This window comes from Ictidomys tridecemlineatus, chromosome 9 (genome assembly GCF_052094955.1).
Source record: "Ictidomys tridecemlineatus isolate mIctTri1 chromosome 9, mIctTri1.hap1, whole genome shotgun sequence".
Classification (NCBI taxonomy): Eukaryota; Metazoa; Chordata; class Mammalia; order Rodentia; family Sciuridae; genus Ictidomys; species Ictidomys tridecemlineatus.
In genome coordinates this window covers 117,519,879-117,542,013 of record NC_135485.1, presented here as the reverse complement: position 1 = coordinate 117,542,013, position 22,135 = coordinate 117,519,879, and the positions used below count along the sequence as shown (strand labels likewise).

Below are 22,135 nucleotides of genomic sequence, written 5' to 3'. Positions count from 1 at the left end.
ACAAATACTTTCATCTATTTTGTTCAAAAAGATTATCCAAATGTATCAGCACCACACAATGTCTGGTGGCTTTTGCAATGATTTGAGACTCGTACAAGTACAGAAAGGCAGAAAACAAACTGATATATTCAGTCACATTTGCATACATATGGTTGTTTATGGTAAAACAAAGAAATCTGTTAAGTCTTGGAGCACTGGCTTGCATTAAAAAAAAATTACTTGTAGCAGTGTTCAGAGTCCCTTGAGTAAGAAAATTAGCAAAGTTATATTGTTGAGTTGAAAAAAGAAATTGAAAAGAAATCTTGGCATACTGGTAAAATCAAAATCCACCATGCTAAAATGTGGCCATTTTGGTCAGTATCCCATAATTACACCACATTATATTTGAGAAATGGTGTGGGCTAATAGAAGCAACAGGTTGAGACATTAGTGTATGAAAGAGTAGAATACAAATTGCCATTCCTCTGCTCATTAGCTAGGTTATGGGGATATTTTCATGGTTTTGTTGAGCCTTAGCATTCCAGTAATTTAAAATAATAGTAACGTCTGCTATACAGATTTATTAGAGCATAATAGACAAAAGATATCAAATATAGTATAGTCACTATCTGATGCATAACATTATATTCTTTATAGATTCACAACTGAATCCAATTGCAAAAAAATATGGAATTGTTTTTAAACAAAGGACACTTGATGCTTTATTTCAGTATTGCATGTGCCTTACAGATACACAGAGCTTGAGAATCTGCACCAGTGATAATTGCTGGCTTTTGTACTGTGGTACACTGCTGTCACTCCCTACCTAATTACAACCTTGTCCTTCCCCAAGTATACATTTCTTTTCCAGGATATCTTTGGTGTAACACCTGTTAGAAAATGATCTGGTACATAGTATGAACCTAGTTAGACCACCAATTTCAAATGTCTATTTGTATATTCAGAAGATCATCTAGAATTCATCATCATAAAACCAATTACTTGCCCCAGACTAACCTTAGCTAGAGACACTGTGATAACTGGATCACCTATATAAGTTTTATCAATTAAGAAAAAAAACCTGAAGATGGACTGCATACTGACAGTTCCCAGCTTACCATGATCCAGCTTACAAATTTCAGTAGAAAGTGTGCTTTAAATTTTGAATGTTGATCTTTCCCTGGGATGATGATACATCATGTATATTCCGCTGTGATTCTGGGCAGTGGCAATGCACCCCATTCTGCCACACAATCACCAGGACAGACAGCAGATACTCCACAGTGTTCTGCATTGCCAGCATTTCTGCATACTGTGTGTTGATTTCCATATCCCATAATGCACACAAAATGCCCCTCTCTGTGTGTACCTAAGCCTGTATTATAAAACAGGCTTTGTGTTAGATGATTTTGCCCTTCTAGGCTCATGTGCTAGCTGCCTGATCATTTTTAAGATCAGATAGGCTAAGCTACACTATTCAGTAAGTTAGGTGTTATGGTTTAGATATAAGATGTCCCCCAAAAGCTCATGTATGAGACAATGAAAGAAAGTTTATCAGTGAAATGATTAGGTTATGAAAGTCTTAACCCAATCAGTGAAATAATCTGTTAATAGGGATTAACTGGGTGGTAACTGCACACAGGTAGGAGATGACTGGAGGAGGTGGGCCCCTTAGGGTGTGCCTTTGGAATATACATTTTGTCTATGGTGAGAGGAGCTCTCTCTGCTTCCTAGTGCCATGATCCTAGCTGCTTTCCTCTGCCACACCCTTCCTCCATGACATTCTGCCTTACCTCAGGCCCCCAGGAATGGAGTTGACCATCTATGGACTAAGACTTCTAAAACCATGAGACCCGCCAAAAAACTTTTCCTCCTCTAAAGTTGCTTTTGTCAGGTCTTTTGGTGACAGAACAAAAAAAAAAAAAAAAGCTGACTAAAACATTAGGTACATTAAGTGCATTTTCGACTTCCAAAACTTATCAAGTCATAACCCAAGATAAGTAGAGAAGCATCTGATTCTTGGTCTTTAGATTGAGTCAATGGAGAAAAGTTTAACCTGAGAAGCAGAGGTCAAACCAGACACTCAGATGGTAGCATTTGATTCTCTCCCATATTTCTATTTATATCACATATATCCCTTTAATATGCAGGCAATTTGTAAGATCTTGAGCAAGGTGCCTAATTCTTCCAGGCCTCAATTTCTATTTCCACAAAATGCCTGTCATAGAGCCTCCAGGCTCTCGGATACCTAGGTACACCTTCCAGAATTTTATGAAGATTTAACAAGATAATAGAAACAAAGATCTTAGAACAGAACGGTGCCTGTACATCATAGCATTCAGTAGCTCTCAGTTATGACCAAGGTTGTTGTCTCCTTGAGAAGAGAGGTGCCCATATCCTGTGTCTGTGCATCATTGTTAGTTACCTGGATCACTATATTAATAATCAGATATACAAACAGGCTGTGATCATGGAGAAAGAAGACACACTCCATGGCCCCTTAAAAGATGTGTTGTGAGAAGCAAATTGATTTTAAAAAAAAAAAAAAGAGGAAAGACTTGGAAGTTAGAAAATAAGTGTTTGATGGACTCAAGAATTTGAACTCATTGTGTGAATGTGAGCAGTCTGCTTGCCATTCTCTTATCTCTAAATGACACGATTTTACATGTCTACTGCATAAGATTTTAGAAAGATAAACTGAGGTATCTCAAACAGTTAATGTTCATTTTGCAATTTAGATCAGCTACCTTTTTTGTAATGGTCATGAATTGATTTTCTCTAAACATTAAAAGCCAAAGAACAGAAACAACATGTAGTCCATATCACTTATAGAATTTGCTGGCTCCCTGTTCTCCCTGATATTAAAAGATATACTTTAACATCAAGCCAGATCATCAAATAAATATATACTAAATTAAATCCTACTGTTCCTCCTACAGAAAGCCCATTATCAAATTATACTACAGTACAATGCCAACAGACCATAGCATTATAAGGAGGCAGCCAAGGACATTTGTAATTACCTCCACAATGTTGAATGATTTTCATGGGTACTCTAGGAGAAATCCCAGTCTGGATTTCAGACTAAAAATGATAGTACTTGTTCTGAGTATTGGGAGATGGAATCCATTTCTGCATTTCTTTGAAATATTTATTGAACCGGTCATGGTGGCACATGCCTGTAATCCCAGAAGTTAGGGAGGCTGAGACAGAAAGATTGCAAGTTCAAAGCCAGGGCTAGTGTGTGGCTCTGGTTGAGTGTCCCTGAGTTCAAACCCTGGTAACCTCTCCCCCCAAAAAACCCATATATCTATCTCACCTACTATGTACCAGATTCTCCATGAGGATCCAGAATTACAACAATAAAGAATACAGGTAATATCTCCGTACTTGGAGACTAGTGGCAAGGAAAAGATGACTAAACAAGCAAATATGATAAAAAATGTGTATTATGCAATATGATGATACAGAATGAGCCACAAATAGGTGATAGATAAGATCGATCTCCTGTTTGGGTGGACAGAGAGGCTCAAAAAAAAAAAAAAAGCTAAGCTTGGACTAAGAGAAAAGTAGGAGGGCTCTGGAAAAAAAAATCATACTTTCATGCAAATTAGGAGAAAAAAAGACACAAATCAAGAAGAGTCCAGGAAAAAGTGGGTAGAGAGAGGTACTGAGAACCTATGATTGTCTACATAGTGACCAGAAATGGTCTATTTGTGTACTTTGCCTAACAGTAACAGTCTAAATGAATAGAATTATATTATGCAAAGTGTTTAAAACTGTAGGTAAATCATCATAGGTTCTTGAGGAAACTGGCCTGAGTTCATGACTCTAAATAACTAAATGGGAGAAGATGCCAAAAAGAAAACTAAGGAAGGTCTGATATTGTTTGACGTGTAATCTTGAAGATTTAACTCAAATTCAGTCACATCACTGTGACTTTATTGATTTATTTCCATCATTTCCATTACTTTATGAATGGAAAGAGGAACGCTCCATTTATAAACCCCTTCTTCAAATTGAATTTTTATTCTCTAAGATGCTGTAAAATTAAGAGCACAGAATTAAATATCTGAAATCTAAAAGGAATATTGGTAACAAAAATCTTAATTAAGCAGTCAAGAAACAAAGGCTTCAGTCTTTTTTTAACATAAAGAAATAGTCTTTGAGGTTTGAAGGCTATGTGAGAAATTTAATTAACTTGGTCCTTTCTGTGCTTAGTATAGTAACAACCCTAACCAAGAGTTATTGAAGATTAACTCTGTGCCAAGAACTAAGTGTTGTCCATGTCTGAGCTGAATAAAAACCTCACAGGGTAGGCAGTTTTGTCAAGCTGAGGAAACTGAGGCAAAGAGAGAAACTGACATTTCCAGGTAATACAGCTGGAAAACACAAGCCCAGGCAATCCAGGTCCAGAGTCAGGCTCCTAGCTACTACTTTATTCTCCCAATTTCTATCCAAGAAATGGGTCCTCAGGAAGCTCAAAAGATATATCAGTGTATTTAGCCTTGAGGTATATCCAAAAGTTCACCTTTTCTTCTTTGAAAATTTTATAATATAAAAATGAATGGCAAGCCCAGGTCCATCCCATCACAGTCAGACACCTGCTGGAGCTCAGGCTCTGGCACAGGACCACCTTCTCTGACCAGTAGACACCTGCTGGAGCTCAGGCCCAGCCCAGATCTGCCTCTGCCTACCTGTGTGTGAGCCAGACCCAGGGTAGGTCCAGGTTCATCACCACTCCCCAACCTGGGAGCCTAGGCCTAACCCACTTCCATCTTAGGCCACTGCAGACATTGCCATAGACTTTCCCACATAATAGCCTCTACCTTTTGACAACAGACTGGGCCTAGAAGCAATTGCATCTTGGAGCAGGCATCCCAAAACCAGTGTAATGCCAACCCTTTTAACCCCATCTCTGAAAGATCTTGCATTCATCTTGGGGCACCTCCACTGCTATCTCATGTTACCTCCCCTATTGCCACCACCACCTTCAGTTACAGTAGCATCCATCATGGGACACCTGCAGGGTCTGGAAGCCCAGAATTGAGGTGTGATACAGATAATCTGCATGGATAACTACAAGATTACAGGGTAGAAACTATAATATCTCAGATACACACTGCAAGAAAGGAAGACACATAAGCAACATGAAAAATCAAAGGAGGAAAATGCCCAAAATAAACAAGGACACTATAATAACAGAACCTATGGACAGTGAAGTTGATGAAATGTCAGAAAAGGAGTTCAGAATGTTCCTAATTAAAATGATCTCTGAATCAAAGAATGACCTAAATGAACAAATACAGGCAAAAATTGATCACTCCAACAAAGAAATAAGAGAGCAAATACAGGTAGCAATAGATTACTTCAAGAAAGAGATACACACTCTGAAAAAAATCAGAATTCCTTGAAATAAGAGAAACAATAAACCAAATAAAAAAAAAAACTCAACAGAAACCATCACCAACAGACTAGATCACTTGGAAGAAAGAATGTCAGATAATGAAGACAAAGTATACAATCTGGAAAATAAAGTTGACCACACAGTGAAGATAGTAAGAAACTATGAACAGAACATCCAAGAATTATGGGACAGCATTAAAAGACAAAATCTAAGAGTTATTGAGATAGAGGAAGGCACCGAGTTTCAAACCAAAGGAATGCACAATCTCTTCAATGAGATAATATCAGAAAATTTCCCAAACATTAAAAATGAATTGGAAATCAAATGAGGCTTACAAGACACCAAATGTACAAAATTACAACAGATCTATGCCTAGGCATATGATAATGAAAATACCTAGCATACAGAATAAGGTTAGAATCCTAAAGGACGCAATAAAGAATCAAATCACGTATAGGGGGAGACCAATTCATATCTCAGCAGATTTTTCAACTCAGACCCTCAAAGCCAGGATATCAGGGAACAACATATACCAAGCTCTGAAAGAAAATAAATGCAAACCAAGAATCTTAAATCTAGCAAAATTAAGCTTTAGATTTGATGAAGAAATAAAAACCTTCATTATAAACAAAAGTTAAAAGAAGTTACAACTAGAAAGTCTGCACTATCGAACATCCTCGGCAAAATATTCCATGAAGAGGAAATGAAAAACAATGATGAAAATCAGCAGAGGGAGGGATTGCACTAAAGAAAAACCTAATCAGAGGAGAAACCAAGTCATGTTAAATACCAAAAATAAACAAAAATGGCTGGGAATACAATCTTGTCTCAATAATGACCCTAAATGTTAATGGACTAAACTCACCAATCAAAAGACATAGACTAGCACACTGGATCCAAAAAAAAAAAAAAAAAAGACCCAACAAAATGCTACCTCCCAGAGATTCATCTCATTGGAAAAGACATCCACAGACTGAAGGTGAAAGGTTGGGAAAAATCACAGCATTTATTTGGATTGCTGAAGCAAGCAAGGGTTTCCATCCTCATATCAAATAAAGTAAACTACAAGCTAAAATTAATCAAAAGGGATAAAGAAGGAGACTACATACTGCTAAAGGGAACCATACACCAACAAGACATAACAATTATAAATATATATTCCCCAAACAATGGAGCATCTACATTCATCAAACAAACTCTTCTCAAGTTCAAGAATCAAATAGAACACAAGAAAATAATTCTGGGTGACTTTAACACATCTCTTTCACTAATGGATAGATCATCCAAACAAAAGCTGAACAAAGAGACTCAATATACAACCTAGAACTCAATATACAATCAATAACTTAGATGTAACTGATATATATAGAATATTTTATCCTTCAATGAATGAATACACTTTCTTCTCAGCAGCACATGGATCATTCTCTAAAATAGACTATATATTATACCACAAAGCAACTTTTAGAAAATATAAAAATGTAGAGATACTACCTTGCATTCTATCAGGTCATAATGGAATGAAATTAGAAATCAATGATAAAATAAAAATTAAAAATAGAAGGTACTCCAACACCTGGAGACTCAATAATGTTCTACTGAATGAACAATAAGTTGCAAAATATTTCAAGGAGGAGATTACAAAATTCTTAGAGGTAAATGAGAACACTGATACAACATATCAAAATCTCTAGGACATGAAGGCAGTACTAAGAGGAAAGTTCATTGCATGGAGCTCATTCCTTAAAAGAAGAAAAAGTCAACAAATAAATTACCTAACATTACATCTCAACCCCAAAAAAAGAAAAACAAACCAACACCAAAATTAATAGAAGACAGGAAATAATTAAAATCAGAGCTGAATCAATGAAATTGAATCAAAAGAAAAAATTGATAAAAAAACTTGATTCTTTGAAAAAGATAAATAAAATTGACAGGCCTTAGCCATGCTAATGAAGAGAAGGAAAGAGAAAAATCAAATTACTAACATACATGATGAAAAAGGAAATATCACAGCAGACACTACAAAAATACAGAAGATAAATAGAAATTATTTTGAAAACTTATATTCCAATAAAAATATCGAAGACATCAAAAAATTCCTAGAGTCATATGATTTGCCCAAATTGAATTAAGATGATATACACAATTTAAACAGATGAATTTCAAGCAATGAAATAGAAGATGCCATCAGAAGCCTACCAACCAAGAAAAGCCCTGGCCCAGATGGATACACAGCTGAGTTCTACAAGACCTTTAGTGAAGAACTAATACCAATACTCCTCAAATTATTTCATGAAATAGAAAAAAAGGAGCACTTCCAAACTGATTCTATGAGGCCAGTATCACCCTGATTCCAAAACCATGCAAAGACACAAAGACACACAAAGACACATGAAAACTTCAGACCAATACCTCTAATGAACATAGATGCAAAAAATTCTCAATAAAATTCTGGCAAATCAGATACAAAAACATATCAAAATGATAGTGCACCATAATCAAGTGGGGTTCTTCCCAGGGATGCAAGGTTTATTTAATATATGGAAATCAAAAATGTAATTCATCACATCAACAGACTTAAAGATGAGAATCATATGATCATCTCAAAAGATGCAGAGAAAGCATTCAACAAAATACAGCACCGTTCATGTTCAAAACACTAGAAAAACTAGGAATAATAGGAACATATATCAACATGGTTAAAGCTATCAATGCTAAACCCCAGGCCATCATCATTCTAAATGGAGAAAAATTGAAATCATGCCCTCTAAAAACTAGAACAAGACAGGAATATCCTCTTTCACCTCTTCTATTTAACATAGTTCTTGAAACACTGGCTAGAGCAATTAGACAGACCAAAAAATTAAAGGGATACGAACAAGGAAAAGAAGAATTCAAATTAGCACTATTTGCCAATAATATAATTCTATACCTAGAAGATCCGAAAAATTTCACCAGAAAACTTCTAGATTAAGAAATGAATTCAGTAAAGAACTAGAATATGAAATCAACACCCATAAAGCAAAAGCATTTCTGTATATCATCAGTGACAACACTCTGAAAGGGAAACAAGGAAAAGTACACCATTTACAATAGCCTCAAAAACAATAAAATACTTGGGAATCAACCTAACAAAAACCTCTACAATGAAAAATACAGAATGCTAAATAAAGAAATTAAAGAAGACCTTAGAAGATAGAAAGATCTCCCTTGTTCTTGGATAAGCAGATTTAATATTATCAAAATGACCATAGTACCATAAGCACCATACAGATTTAATGCAATTCCAATCAAAATCCCAATGACATTCCTCGTAGAAATAGAAAAATCAATCATGAAATTCATCTGGAAAAGTAAGAGACACAGAATAGCTAAAGCAATCCTTAGCAAGAAGAGTGAAGCAGGTAGCATCACAATATCAGACCTTAAACTATCCTACAGAGAAATAGTAACAAAAACAGCATGGTATTGTCACCAAAATACACTGGTAGACTAATGGTACAGAACAGAGGACACAGAAACTAACCCATGTAATTACAGTTATCTTATATTAGGCAAAGGCACCAAAACATGCATTGGAGAAAAGACAGCCTCTTCAACAATGGTGCTGGGAAAACTGGAAATCCATATGCAACAAAATAAAATTAAACCCCTATCTCTCACCATACACAAAACTCAACTCAAAATGGATCAAAGACCTAGGAATTAAATCAGAGACACTGCACCTATTAGAAGAAAAAATAGGCCCAAATCTCCATCATGTCAAATTAGGCACCGACTTCCTTAATAAGACTCCTTTAGCACAAGATAAAAATCAAGAATCAATAAATGGAATGGATTCAAACTAAAAAGCTTCTGTTCAGCAAAAGAAACAGTCCATGAGGTGAATAGAGAGCTTACATTTTGGGAGCAAATTTTCACCACTCACAAATCAGACAGAGCTCTAATCTCTAGGGTATATAAAGAACTCAAAAAGATAAACACCAAAAGAAAATAACCCAATCAATAAACGGGCTAAGGAACTGAACAGACACTTCTCAGAAGAAGATATACAATCAATCAAAATTTCTGTATATCAGTGACAAATCTTCTGAGAAGCAAAGAGGAAAACTACCCCATTCACAATACCCTCAAAACAAAATAAGATACTTGGGAATCAACTTAATGAAAGAGGTAAAAGATCTATACAATGAAAACTACAGAACTCTAAAGAGAGAAATCAAAGAAGACCTTAGAAATGGAAAGATTCTGCTCTTGAATAGGCAGAATTAATATTATCAAAATGACCATACTACCAAAGCACTACACAGATTTAATGCAATTCCAATCAAAATCCCAATGGCATTCCTCATTGAAATAGTAAAAGCAAGAGTGAAATTCATCTGGAAAAATAAGACACTCAGAATAGCTAAAACAATCCTTAGCAGGAAGAGTGAAGCAGGTGGCATCACTATACCAGATTTTCAACTACACTACAGAACAATAGTAAAAAAACAAAAAACAAAAAAACAAAAAAACATGGTATTGGCACTGAAACAGACTGGTAGAGCAATAGTACAGAATAAAGGACACAAAGACTAACCCACAAAATTAAAATTATCTTATATTTGACAAAGGTGCCAAAACCATCCACTGGAGAAAAGATAGCATCTTCAACAAATGGTGTTGGGAAAACTGGAACTCCATTTGCAACAAAATGAAATTAAACCTCTATCTCTCACCATGCACAAAACTTAACTTAAAATAGATCAAGGACATAGGAATTAAACCAGAGACTCTGAGTCTAATAGAAGAAAAAGTAGGCCCTAATCTTCATCATGTTGGATTAGGCCCCAACTTCCTTAATAAGACTCCTATAGTGCAAGAATTAAAACCAAGAATCAATAAATGGGATGGAATCAAACTAAAAAGTTTCTTCTCAGCAAAAGAAACAATCTGTGAGGTGAACAGAGAGCCTGCATCCTGGGAGCAAATATTTACCCCTCACACAGCAGATAGAAATCTCTAGGGTATATAAAGAACTCAAAAAGTTAAACATTGAAAAAACAAAGAATCCAATCAATAAATGGGCCAAGGACCTGAACAGACATTTCTCAGAAGAGAATATACAATCAATCAACAAATATATGAAAAAATGCTCATTATCTCTAGCAATCAGAGAAATGCAAATCAAAAGTACTCTAAGATGTCATCTCTCTCCAGTCAGAATGGCAGGTATTATGAAGACAAACAACAATAAGTGTTGGAGAAGATGTGGGGGAAAAGGTACACTCATATAGCTGGTGGGACTGCAAATTGGTGCAGCCAATATGGAAAGCAGTATGGAGATTCCTTGTAAATCTGGGAATGGAACCACCATTTGACCCAGCTATCCCTCTCCTCAGACTATACCCAAAGGACTTAAAAACAGGATACTACAGGGACACAGCCACATCAATGTTTATAGCAGCACAATTTACAACACCTAAACTGTGGAGCCAACCTAGATGCCCTTCAGTAGATGAATGGATAAAAGAAAAGTTGCCTATATACACAATGGAATTTTACTCAGCAATAAAAGAGAATAAAATCATGGCATTTGCAGGTAAATGGATGGCACTGGAGAAGATAATTCTAAGTGAAGTTAGCCAATCCCAAAAAAACAAATGCTGAATGTTTTCTCTGATATAAGGTGACTGACTCATAGTGGGGTAGGGAGGGGGAGGATGGGAGGATTAGATGAATTCTAGATAGAGAAGAGGGGTGGGAGGCAAAGGGAGGGGACAGGGTATTAGCAAGGATGGTGGAATGTGATGGACATCATTATCCAAAGTTCATGTATGAAGACTCAAATTGGGTGTCTACATACTTTATATACAAACAGCGATATGAAAAATTGTGGTATAGATGTATAAAAGGAATTGTAATGCAAAAAAACCCAAAGTACATGTATAAAGGCATGAATTGGCATGAACATACTTTATATACAAAGATATGAAAAATTGTGCTCTATATGTGTAATAAGAATTGTAATGCATTCTGCTATCGTGTATTTAAAAAATAAAATCAATAAAAAATCAACAAATATATGAAAGAAATGTTCAACATCTCTAGCAATTAGAGAAATACAAACCAAAATATTCTAAGATTTCATCTCATTCCAATCAGAATGGTAGCTATAAAGAATACAAATAACAATAAATGTTGGTGAGGATGTGGAGGAAAAGGCACCCTCATATTGCTGGTGGAACTGCAAATTGGTGCAGCCAATATGGAAAGCAGTATGGAGATTCCTTGGAAAACTGGAATGGAACCACCATTTGACCCAGCTATCCCTCTCCTCAGTCTATACCCAAAGGACTTAAAACAGCATACTACAGGGTCACAGCCACATCAATGTTTATAGCAGCACAATTCACAACACCTAAACTGTGGAGCCAACCTAGATGCCCTTCAGTAGATGAATGGATAAAAATATGTGGTATATATACACAATATAATACTATTCAGCATTAAAAGATAAGATAAAATCATGGCATTTGCAGGTAAATGAATGGAGTTGAAGAATATAATACTAGGTGAAGTTAGCCAATCCCTAAAAACCAAATGCTAAATGTTTTTTCTGATAAACAAATTATACAGTCACCTAAGTCTACTGGTTAAGAGGTTATGTTCTGAAGTTTGTTGGCCTTGTTTGAATTGCAGTGAAGCCATGTACTAGGTGTGTAAATTGAGGCCAACTATTTTGCCTGAATAAGTCTCAATTTTCTTATCAATTAAGTGGGAATAACAATAACACTTACCTCATAGAATCATTATGAGAATTATAGGGATCCATGATTGTATGAATTACATGAATCAATTTGCATAGAGCATAGTAAATGGTGCACTCAACAAAATTTAGCTTTTACCAACATTAAATTAAATATTTGATGTGAGCAACATTGACATAATTATGGAAACCACTTTATGAACTTGAGATATCAAAATGTACCTGTAAATCCTGAACATTTAGCCATGAAGCAGTGTAAGGAAGGCCAGTAAGCAAATCATTAGTACGTCAAGAAATATCCATTCTAAAACTAAATTATAATCCCAAAGCTAAAGGAATAGTGGTTTGGTTTCAGCTACCCCCAATAACTTTAATTTGTTCCATTCCAAGCTCCCTGGGAACCTTCCTGAAAAGCTAAAGGTAATGCTAACAGGAAGAAAGGAGCATCCTTCGAGTTTACAATCTCTTTGGGGCCCTTCTCAGCCTCTTAGGTCAACCTGGATTCACAGGTAGAACTTCTGAGGTGATTCTGCATTCAAACACAAGCCACTGATTTGCTGTATTTTGGATTCAAATCCTGGAATAACCTCAACATTCAGAGAATATCCTTTATGTGGTGTGGCATGACCACAGATCAATACTTTCATCTACAACTGTAGTTAATAGGCTAACTATCCTATAATGTATCAAAACATTTGTCTCCCAGGTAGAGATAATCTGGTAAATCAGACTCAATAAACCACATCATGAAGCTTGAAGAAACCAGTGGCTAGTTAGTATCCATGCTGAACAACATCAAATGTCTTTGCTTCTTTTTCTTTATTTGTTAAATAAAAGTGTTTAAATCCATTGGAGAAAAAAAACATCAAGCCATTGAGACTAACATGGTCTGGCTCTGGACCTCTTGAAAAGATTCTGTCTACTGAAGAAAGATAACTCATTTCCTTCTTACTTTTAAAAACTTCCAAAGGGGGGAAAAAAAATTCTACTTTCACAGTATCTTATAATAACATGCCTGACTGTCAGCAAGTTCTCTACCTCCACCGCTCCACCCTGGCTTCCTCTCCTCATCATGCAAATTGCCATTGGCTTTAATTAGATTTAATAAGCCACTGGGAAGTGCAGCAGGGAAATGGAGAGCAAAGATTACACAGTGTGGGCTTACTCTTGCATGTCCAGCACAGCATTTCTCTGGAACTCTCATATCCTCCCAGGCTGGGAAAATAATGAATGCCAAGCGTATGGAAAGACATGCTGTTGCTGCTGCTGCTGTCCAAATGTGAAACGTGGGTGGAGAGAAATCATTAAAAAAAAAAAAAAAAAAAAAAGTAAGGGAAAAGGGAAAAGGAACCCGAATCCCCAACAGCTGCAAATAACGAAACACGTGAATCTGTTACCTCGGATGAACTCTGATTTCCTGCTCACAGACGGCAGGGTCCTGTTGAGCCCCAAGATCCTATCCAGGTGGAAGGCAAACACCTCACTCATGTCCAATGGCTGCTTGAGCAAACCACAGGGGCTAGAGCCACAGCGAGGCAATGAGCCAGCTGTGCTCTCCTCCAGCACCAGCAGGCGGGCACCACTCCTTGAGGACACAGGCTGGACGCCCGCCACCGCACCATCTGCCAACAGGCGCATTCTGCGGATGTCTTCTCTGCTCAGCCACGAGGGGGCGCTCTCGCTGTAGATCCTGATGTTGCTCTCTCTGGCCTTGGGCAACTGGAAGTCTAAGACCCCAACTCGGACTCCAGGGCCCCGCACCAGCCTCCAGGATGGTTCTCCAATCTTGGCCAGGTTTCCTCCCTGAGCATACCCAAGCACTTCAGCATCAGCTGCCCTTGCAGCGTCCTGTGTCTGAAAGGACGGTCCAACCAATGCTTGCTGACCAGGGATACCAGATGCAACTGCATATTTCTTCCTGCGCTTGGGTTTCACAGTCCCACGGATATTGGCAGGCTTGCTGCGCTTGGAGCGTAGGGTAATGTACACCACGTTGGGCTGCAAAGTGGTCCCATTGCCCTGGGACTCAGGAGGAGCCAGGGTGCCATCCAAGGGGATCTCAGGAAAGGATGCCTCTGCAGAGTCGCGGTTGCGGGGTGGCCTCTTGTCGGTTGCTTGTCCGTGCTGGATTGAGGTCCGCCCCACCTGGCTAACCAGAAAGCCCAGGTAGATGGCACAGGCAGTGCCCAGCAGAAGGTTCCTCCGGGTCCTGGGACGCCGGCTGCTCCAGAGTTTACGCGCCCTCGGGACGCACAAGGAGCAGATGAACCAGTTTATGAGCTGCCCTGGCTTGTCTGGACAGGTCATTTCTCTGCTGTATCCACATGTTGAACAGAGTTTAAGGTCTGCAGTTGGCTCCTGCTGATACGATGCATGGTTTCCTGAATTCAGCTGTCGTGTCCGGTTGGTTATCTAAGTGGTCTCCAGTGGGTTGAAGTGGAAGGGAAGTCTTGGTGATAGAGCTGAGAATGTTTTTGACACTCGCCACAACAAACCTTTTAAACTTCTATCAACCTCCCCAAGGAGAAATGAGAGTTGATTCTGGGAATGAATGGAAACAGAGTTAACTGAGTCACATCTCAAACCGTTTCAGTTCCTCTACAGGAGGAAAGAAAAAAAGTAACCCTTTCCTTCCATAAATTTTACCACTAAATACGTAAAGTTTAAAAAATGAAAGCAAAATAGATGTGTAGGTTTATATTCAGTTTAAAGCTGTGAAAATAAGCCACGAAAAATCCAAGAATATTTATGACTTGTAGCTAGAGTCTTTTAATTTGATTCTGAAGCAAAGCAGTAAAATTTGACCAACCTGGGCTTTTCCTTTTTTCACAGCAGAAATAACTTAAGACAGATGGCTTTTAAAAATTTATAGCTATCCTACATTATTTTCAAAAATCATGCATTAACTAATTAGGCAGGAGCACAAAGTATTAACATTCAAACTCAGGAACATATTATCTTAATCTAATGGTATACAGATTTTTCTTCACAATGTGTTCCATTATCTTATTTTAAATGTTACTATAATATAAAGCCATAAATGTCTATACAGCACGGGAGCACTTACATTTATTCAGTCACACACAAACACACCAAACACAAATCCAACTACTTTTCATTTATTTTCTTTCCACCAAAGTCAGCTGAAAGAAAACAAAAGAATCTCTAGTACAATCTCTTCACATTATTAGAAAAGAAGAAACTCGTAAGCAATCTTACTTACACAGCTGGACTCAAGCTTGGCTCCAGGAAGAATGTAATCCCTGACTCTAATGCAAAGAACTTCTAAAGGCTGAGGCATGTAAGTAGAACATATTTCATGGTCAAGAGTGTTCCACAGTTCAAACATTTCAGCTCAGCTTTAAAACTCCCTCAAAAATCACCGACGGCAAGGCAAAATGGATACTTGTAAACTAGCTACTGACGTTTTTCAGACATCCAGGGATTTGGTAAAGAAGATTTGAAAAATAAACTTCAGTTTTATATTCTAAAAAAACAAATGCCGTACAGAATCAGTTTTCATTCAAACAACTTTCCGCTTATTTTTAACCCCTGGGAGCCCTCTAGTGTCCTGTTTGCAAACAGACTCAGAAATGTCAGCCTTGTGAGGTTAAAAAGTATCTGGAGTGTTTGTTTAGTTTGGTGGAGCAGCCCATGCTGAATAAATACCTTGTAAAATAAAGAATGCCACTGCCCCTCTGTCCATCCCACGTATCTGGAGAGTGGAGCACCAGGGTTCCAGGACCTAGCACTTACCTCACCATCCTGGCCATTTGCAGAATAGCACTTGTCTCCCAGTTCTGGGAAGAGAAGGCCTAGAAGATCAGAAAAGCTAAGAAAGGGTTACTATGAATGAGAGAGAAATAGAACAGTGAGATAAGAGTGCAGAGATAGGGAGAGACATTTATAGTGAGCAGTTACATGGTGCAGCAGTTCACAAAAAGCAGTCATGGGGCCTCTCTGATTGGAGGCTTTTTAAAAAAAAAAAAAACAGGTTAGGGATTGGCCTAGGTTGTTTGCAAGTCTTGGTACAAAGCCGGGGGAGCTGATGACCTTGGGCTCTCACTTTGGCTTATTTTATTTGCTTGTATGGCAAAGGGAATCAGAAGTCAAAAAGGCACAAAGGACTTTTTTCTCCCTACTAAAAAAAAAAAAAAAAGGTTGTGACACTGGGAAGTAAAGTGGGAAAGAGATTACAGCATGGTGTAAGGTTTTAAAAGTTCTATATTTTACAATGAAAAAAAGAAGAAGAAGAAGAAGTGCTAGGAAGTTGGAATAGGTAGAGAAGGAAAGAGAAAATGTCAAAGTGGTTTAAAAAAAAACCACAAATTATAACAGGACTGTTATTTCAGCTTTTTTAAACTCAGACCTTTTTCCTTTTTAAAAATTCTCCTACTGAAAAGGGAAAGAACAATTCCAATATTGACAGTAGCCTAGAAGTACCTGGAGGTTTTTACTAACTTCAAGAGAAGGCAGGTATCAGAGCCATTTTCTGTATGAGCCCAAACTCTTAAAGCACACACTTCCATAAGCACAGAATTATTTTCTAGAAAGTAAATATGAACTTCTTAAAAGGAAACCATGGCACACCTGCTTCTCATAAGTAGCTAATAATTTTCACATATTTAGAAGAAATGACCTGAATCTTTTAAAATTAAAAGGGCTCAGAGGTAGAGCGCTCGCCTAGCATGCGTGAGGCACTGGGTTCGATCCTCAGCAACACATAAATATAAAAGACATTGTTTCCACCTATAACTAAAAAGGTGGGGGGGCTGGGGTTATAGTACAGTGGTGAAGCACTTACCTAGTAGGTGGGGGTCCTGGTTCCACTCCTAGCGCCACAAAAGATAAAAAATAAAGAGTCTTTGGTAAAGGCCAGATGATGATAAGCAGAAGTCTCCTCCAACTATTTTTAAAGCAACTTTTTAAGTAGAGAAATGACTGGAAAGCAAGTAGATTTGTCTGAGTTGGTAAATTTGATTGAATCCCCTCAGAAATGTCTCTATTAGAAAAAAAAAGAAATACATTGCCTCCTCCTCCTACAGAGGAGGCTAAAGCATATGATGATTGGAAAATGGGCTGCAGAGGAGAAGGCCCAGCTTCAAGTTCTCCTTCCCCCTTCATTTGCTATAGGTGGTGCCCTGGGACATGTAATTATATTGTCTGAGCTTTTGTCTCCGTATCTTTAAGGGAAGAAGAATAATAGCACTCAGCCCGTGGTGGATTTCTCGTAATGATTAAAATAAGATAATGGCAAGGGAGTGGTCGTTTGGAATAGTCAGCAAAGTGTTTATCTCCCCCACAATCCACTCACCTTATCAAACTTCTCAAAGACCCTCCCTACACCAAGGTATTTTGGTAGAATTGAGAAAAAGAATGGAATTCATCCAATTTTATCACTCCTCCCGCTGCCCAAACCTGATTTGAAGTGTGATTTACTGGAGAATTGAACCCAAGGCCTCACAAGTGATTACCAAATGCTGTGCTACTGAGCTAAATCCCCAGTCCCTAGTAGCTCTTTCAGTCCCCTTGGATGCAATCTCAGATAGGTTACCTGACTTTTCTAGTTACACTTAGATTTCTTCTAGGTTCTTCAGTCATTGTTATAGGCATATAAATACATGTATACCCATATTACGCTTTGGATATGAGGTGTCTCTCAAAAGCTCCTGTGCTAATACAGGAATGTTCAGAGGTAAAATGATTAGATTAACTTTCTATAAAAATTATCTACCAAAAAAAAAAGGGTCAAAAAGTACACAATTAACTTAGCGAGACCCTAAGCAACTTAACACATCTGTCTCAAAATCAAAAATGAAAAGGGCTAGGGATGTGGCTCAGTGGTTAAGTGCCCCTATACAAAAATAAATAAATAAATATAAGAAGACGAGGGTAAAGCTCATTATACTTACCTGGGGAGTTTTGAATACATCTTAATAGGAAGGAATGAATAGTCACAAAGAAGCAATATGAGTGAGGACTGGGGGTTGTGGTAATAAGCTATTTCTTCACATTTACATATTTTTTTATATATCTTTTCATTCAATAAAATTTAAAGATTTCGTGGATAAACCAGTATTCATATTATAATGTTTATACTCCATGAATTTTATTTATGTTTATAAGAGGAGAAGAGAATAAAATCTTCTATATCTTTTATTTGCTATGGAGACTCCATATTAGTTTTATTGTTTTAAAATTAAATTTTAGAGATACAGAACGATAAAATCACTTAAAACTTTTAAAATATATGGTTGCATAGGCCACATACTTTCCCAGAGATTCAAATTAAATTGATCTGAGTGGACCCCAGGAATTCATAGTTTTAAAAACTTACAATGTTCTATCCAGAGTATACAAAGAACTCAAAAAATTAGACAATAAGATAACAAATAACCCAATCAACAAATGGGCCAAGGACCTGAACAGACACTTCTCAGAGGAGGATATACAATCAATCAATAAGTACATGAAAAAATGCTCACCATCTCTAGCAGTCAGAGAAATGCAAATCAAAACCACCCTAAGATACCATCTCACTCCAGTAAGATTGGCAACCACTATGAAGTCAAACAACAACAAGTGCTGGTGAGGATGTGGAGAAAAGGGTACACTTGTACATTGCTGGTGGGACTGCAAATTGGTGCGGCCAATTTGGAAAGCAGTTTGGAGATTCCTGGGAAAGCTGGGAATGGAACCACCATTTGACCCTGCTATTGCCCTTCTCGGACTATTCCCTGAAGACCTTAAAAGAGCATGCTACAGGGATACTGCCACATTGATGTTCATAGCAGCACAATTCACAATAGCTAGACTGTGGAACCAAGCCAGATGCCCTTCAATAGATGAATGGATAAAAAAAAAAATGTGGCATTTATATACCATGGAATATTACACAACACTAAAAAATGACAAAATCATGGAATTTGCAGGGAAATGGATGGCACTAGAGCAGATTATGCTTAGTGGAGCTAGCCAATCCCTAAAAAACAAATATCAAATGTCTTCTTTGATATAATGAGAGCAACTATGAACAGAGCAGGGAGGAAGAGCAGGAAGAAAAGATTAACATTAAACAGAGACATGAGATGGGAGGGAAAGGGAGAGAAAAGGGAAATTGCATGGAAATGAAGGGAGACACTCATTGCTATACAAAATTACATATAAGAGGTTGTGAGGGGGATGGGAAAATAAACAAGGAGAGAAATGAATTACAGTAGATGGGGTAGAGAGAGAAGATGTGAGGGAAGGGGAGGGGGGATAGCAGGGGATAGGAAAGGTAGCAGAATACAACAATTACTAATAGGGCATCATGTAAAATTGTGGATGTGTAACTGACGTGATTCTGCAATCTGCATTTGGAGTAAAATTGGGAGTTCATAACCCACTTCAATCTAATGTATGAAATATGATATGTCAAGAGCTTTGTAATGTTGTGAACAACCAATAAAAAAAAATTCAAATAAATAAATAAATAAATAAAGTGCCTGGTCTTCATATACATCAAAAAAAAAAAAAAAAAACTTACAATGTTCAGGGTGATGGTTCACTATTCTAAGAGCTAAAATAGCTTGTTCCCAAAGCATCTTTTTACAGTAAAATGATAAGTCTTAGGTTTCACTGGCAATGAAATCTGTAAATCTTTCAAGACTTCCAATTTTAAGACTCAAGTGTGGTAAAGGCTGTTTTGCTTTCAGCCTGGAAAAAGTCCTAGACTGGTAGACAGTAAGCCTTCATATTCCCCACCGATTGCACCTTACTTCCCCCCTCTCCTGTCATGGGTAAAACTTGCTGTGTGGCTCAAGTTTACCCACCTGCTGAAAGCCATTCCGAAAGTGAGAAAAAATATATAAGTTCTCCAATTGTTGGAAAGCTGAGTACTAAGTTCTCCCTTGTTGTGGACCATGCTTGCTATGCATATTACAAACCTGCAGATGGAAACCTGGTTCTAGGCTGATCAAAAACTTTCACTGTGTCCCTGACCCTAGTTCACCACCCTACTGACCTCTAAACCCACACCCCTTTCTAGAACAATTATCCCAGCTTTAGCCTAATATAACCTCTGTCCTGTTTGCCATATGAAATTTGCTAATACTTCTGCTATTCATTCTAACATATGGCCTGGATAGCACCAAACTGCCCTATCCTGCCACTGAAAAGCCCTTCTCCTAATAATCTTTTGTCATAAGGATGTTTAAATGATACCAAGGAGTTTTCAATGCTTCAAATAATACTCCCTGGTTTATGTATTTAAACTGTATGTAAAAGAATTCATATAGCATTGTTTTATTAAAATATGTGCATATTCATATGACTCATGATTGTTCACCCTAAGGACATCTTTCCTGTTGATCTATGCATACATTTGCAGTAGGAGAAACACTTTAGAAGTTCACCTATTTCAGAGCTATAAATCCATGAAGCAACACTGAGGGCCATAGCTTAATCTCTGATATGTGACCAAGAAAGCACCAAGTAGGAATGACTCCAGGGGATGAGAGCCTGCATTTGCTTGTGTGGGTGTTCTTTCCTCTCTACTCTTAAAAGAATACTGAGGCTCCTTGCCTTTTACCAGTATGGAAATCTCCTGCAATAAACCATTTAGCCTCATCTCCCTAGGAATGTCTGTTCAATTTCCTTAAAAATGTGTGTAAGGATGATTCTGCCACATGACCAGAAACTGAACAGAGGGTAAAACAATAAATAGACAAAAAGTGTAACAAACAATTTGACTTATATTTGAGATGACAAGTATTTTAAGGTTATTGATCATCTCTTAATAAATTACACAACTTATTCACATTAGGATAATTAGCATTTTCTCATAGTTCTGAGAATAATTCATACAGCCATCACAGAGTTAAAAGTAAAATAGGTAGATTGGTGGTTGGCCTGAGCTTCCACTCAGCGCCCCCAAACAATCTAGACAACTAAGCGAGTGGGCAGAAGAGGGCACTGAGGCCTTAAACCCCTGTCTGCCATTCTTGCCACCAAACTGCACACAGAGGACATGCTGGTCCCTGGTCATTTTTGGTCTAGAGAGAATAACACGTGCAGCAGTGTTTTGTGCCTTTGTATTGCAGTAGACAAATCTGTCTCAGTCCTTGGGATCTTCGCTAGCACAAAGCAGCAAATTCTCTCTTTTCTCTTCACTTAAGGTGCAGTTTATATGAAACAAAATAAGCTGTCATGTTACATTCCAAGGAAGAGAGGCCCCTGTTAGGGTTTAGATGTGAGGTGTCCCCCAGAAGTTCATATGTGAGACAATGCAAGAAGGTTCAGAGGAGAAGTGATTGAGCTGTGAAAGACTTAACCCAATCAGTGAATTAATCCCCTGGTGGGAATAACTGAGTAGTAACTGAAGGCAGGTGGGGTGTGGCTGGAAGAAGTGGGACATTGGGGTCATGGCTTTGGGGTATACATTTGTATCTGGCAAGTGGAAATTTCTCTCTCTGCTGTCTGATCCTCATGTTAGCTGCTTCCCTTTGCCACACTCTTCCACCATGAGGCCTTGAGCCCCAAGGAAGACAGCCAGCCACTTATGAACTGAGACCTCTGAAATCGTGAGCCTCTAAATAAACTTACCTCCTCTGTTGTTCTGGTTGAGTCCTTGTAGTCACAGAAGTGAAAAAAACGGACTAAAACAGACCCCTGGTTGTACCAGATTAAATCTGGCACATTAGAAATGCCTTGGAGTTATAAATAAATACCATAAAAGTGAAGAGAAGTTTTGAGACTCCTTTGTGTCACCCTGTAGGATTCAAACTACATGGCATATCAGATAACTTTTTGGAGTATGTTAACCATGCACATATTTTATGAACCAACAGGGAAACTGGTTAGAAAATAAAGAATGGGTTAATATCACATACCCATTCCAACCACCCATTCCCACCTACCCAGACCTAACAGGTTCAAGTACCACGAAATATAGAAAGACAGTGAGGAAGATACTTTCATCTATTATTCTGTGAGATACCGAGGAACCAGCATCA

The 22,135-nt window shown here is 37.7% G+C and overlaps 1 protein-coding gene across 2 annotated transcripts in view; it reads right to left on the bottom strand.

Annotated features, from left to right (window-relative positions):
• The window catches only part of Gask1b (golgi associated kinase 1B), a 59,852-nt gene extending 43,785 nt beyond the window's left edge, over positions 1-16,067 (bottom strand). The window contains exons 1-2 of one of the 2 annotated variants that reach the window (XM_005330932.5): positions 15,897-16,067; positions 13,538-14,681 (exon numbers count right to left, since the gene is read on the bottom strand). In XM_005330932.5, the coding sequence (XP_005330989.2) occupies positions 13,538-14,447 (910 nt within the window). In that variant the 5' untranslated portion in view covers positions 14,448-14,681; positions 15,897-16,067. Of the gene's footprint in view, positions 1-13,537; positions 14,682-15,363; positions 15,600-15,896 lie in introns of those variants that run through there. The other variant, XM_013361013.4, reaches the window with a different exon arrangement.
• Between the last annotated feature and the right edge of the window lie 6,068 nt (positions 16,068-22,135).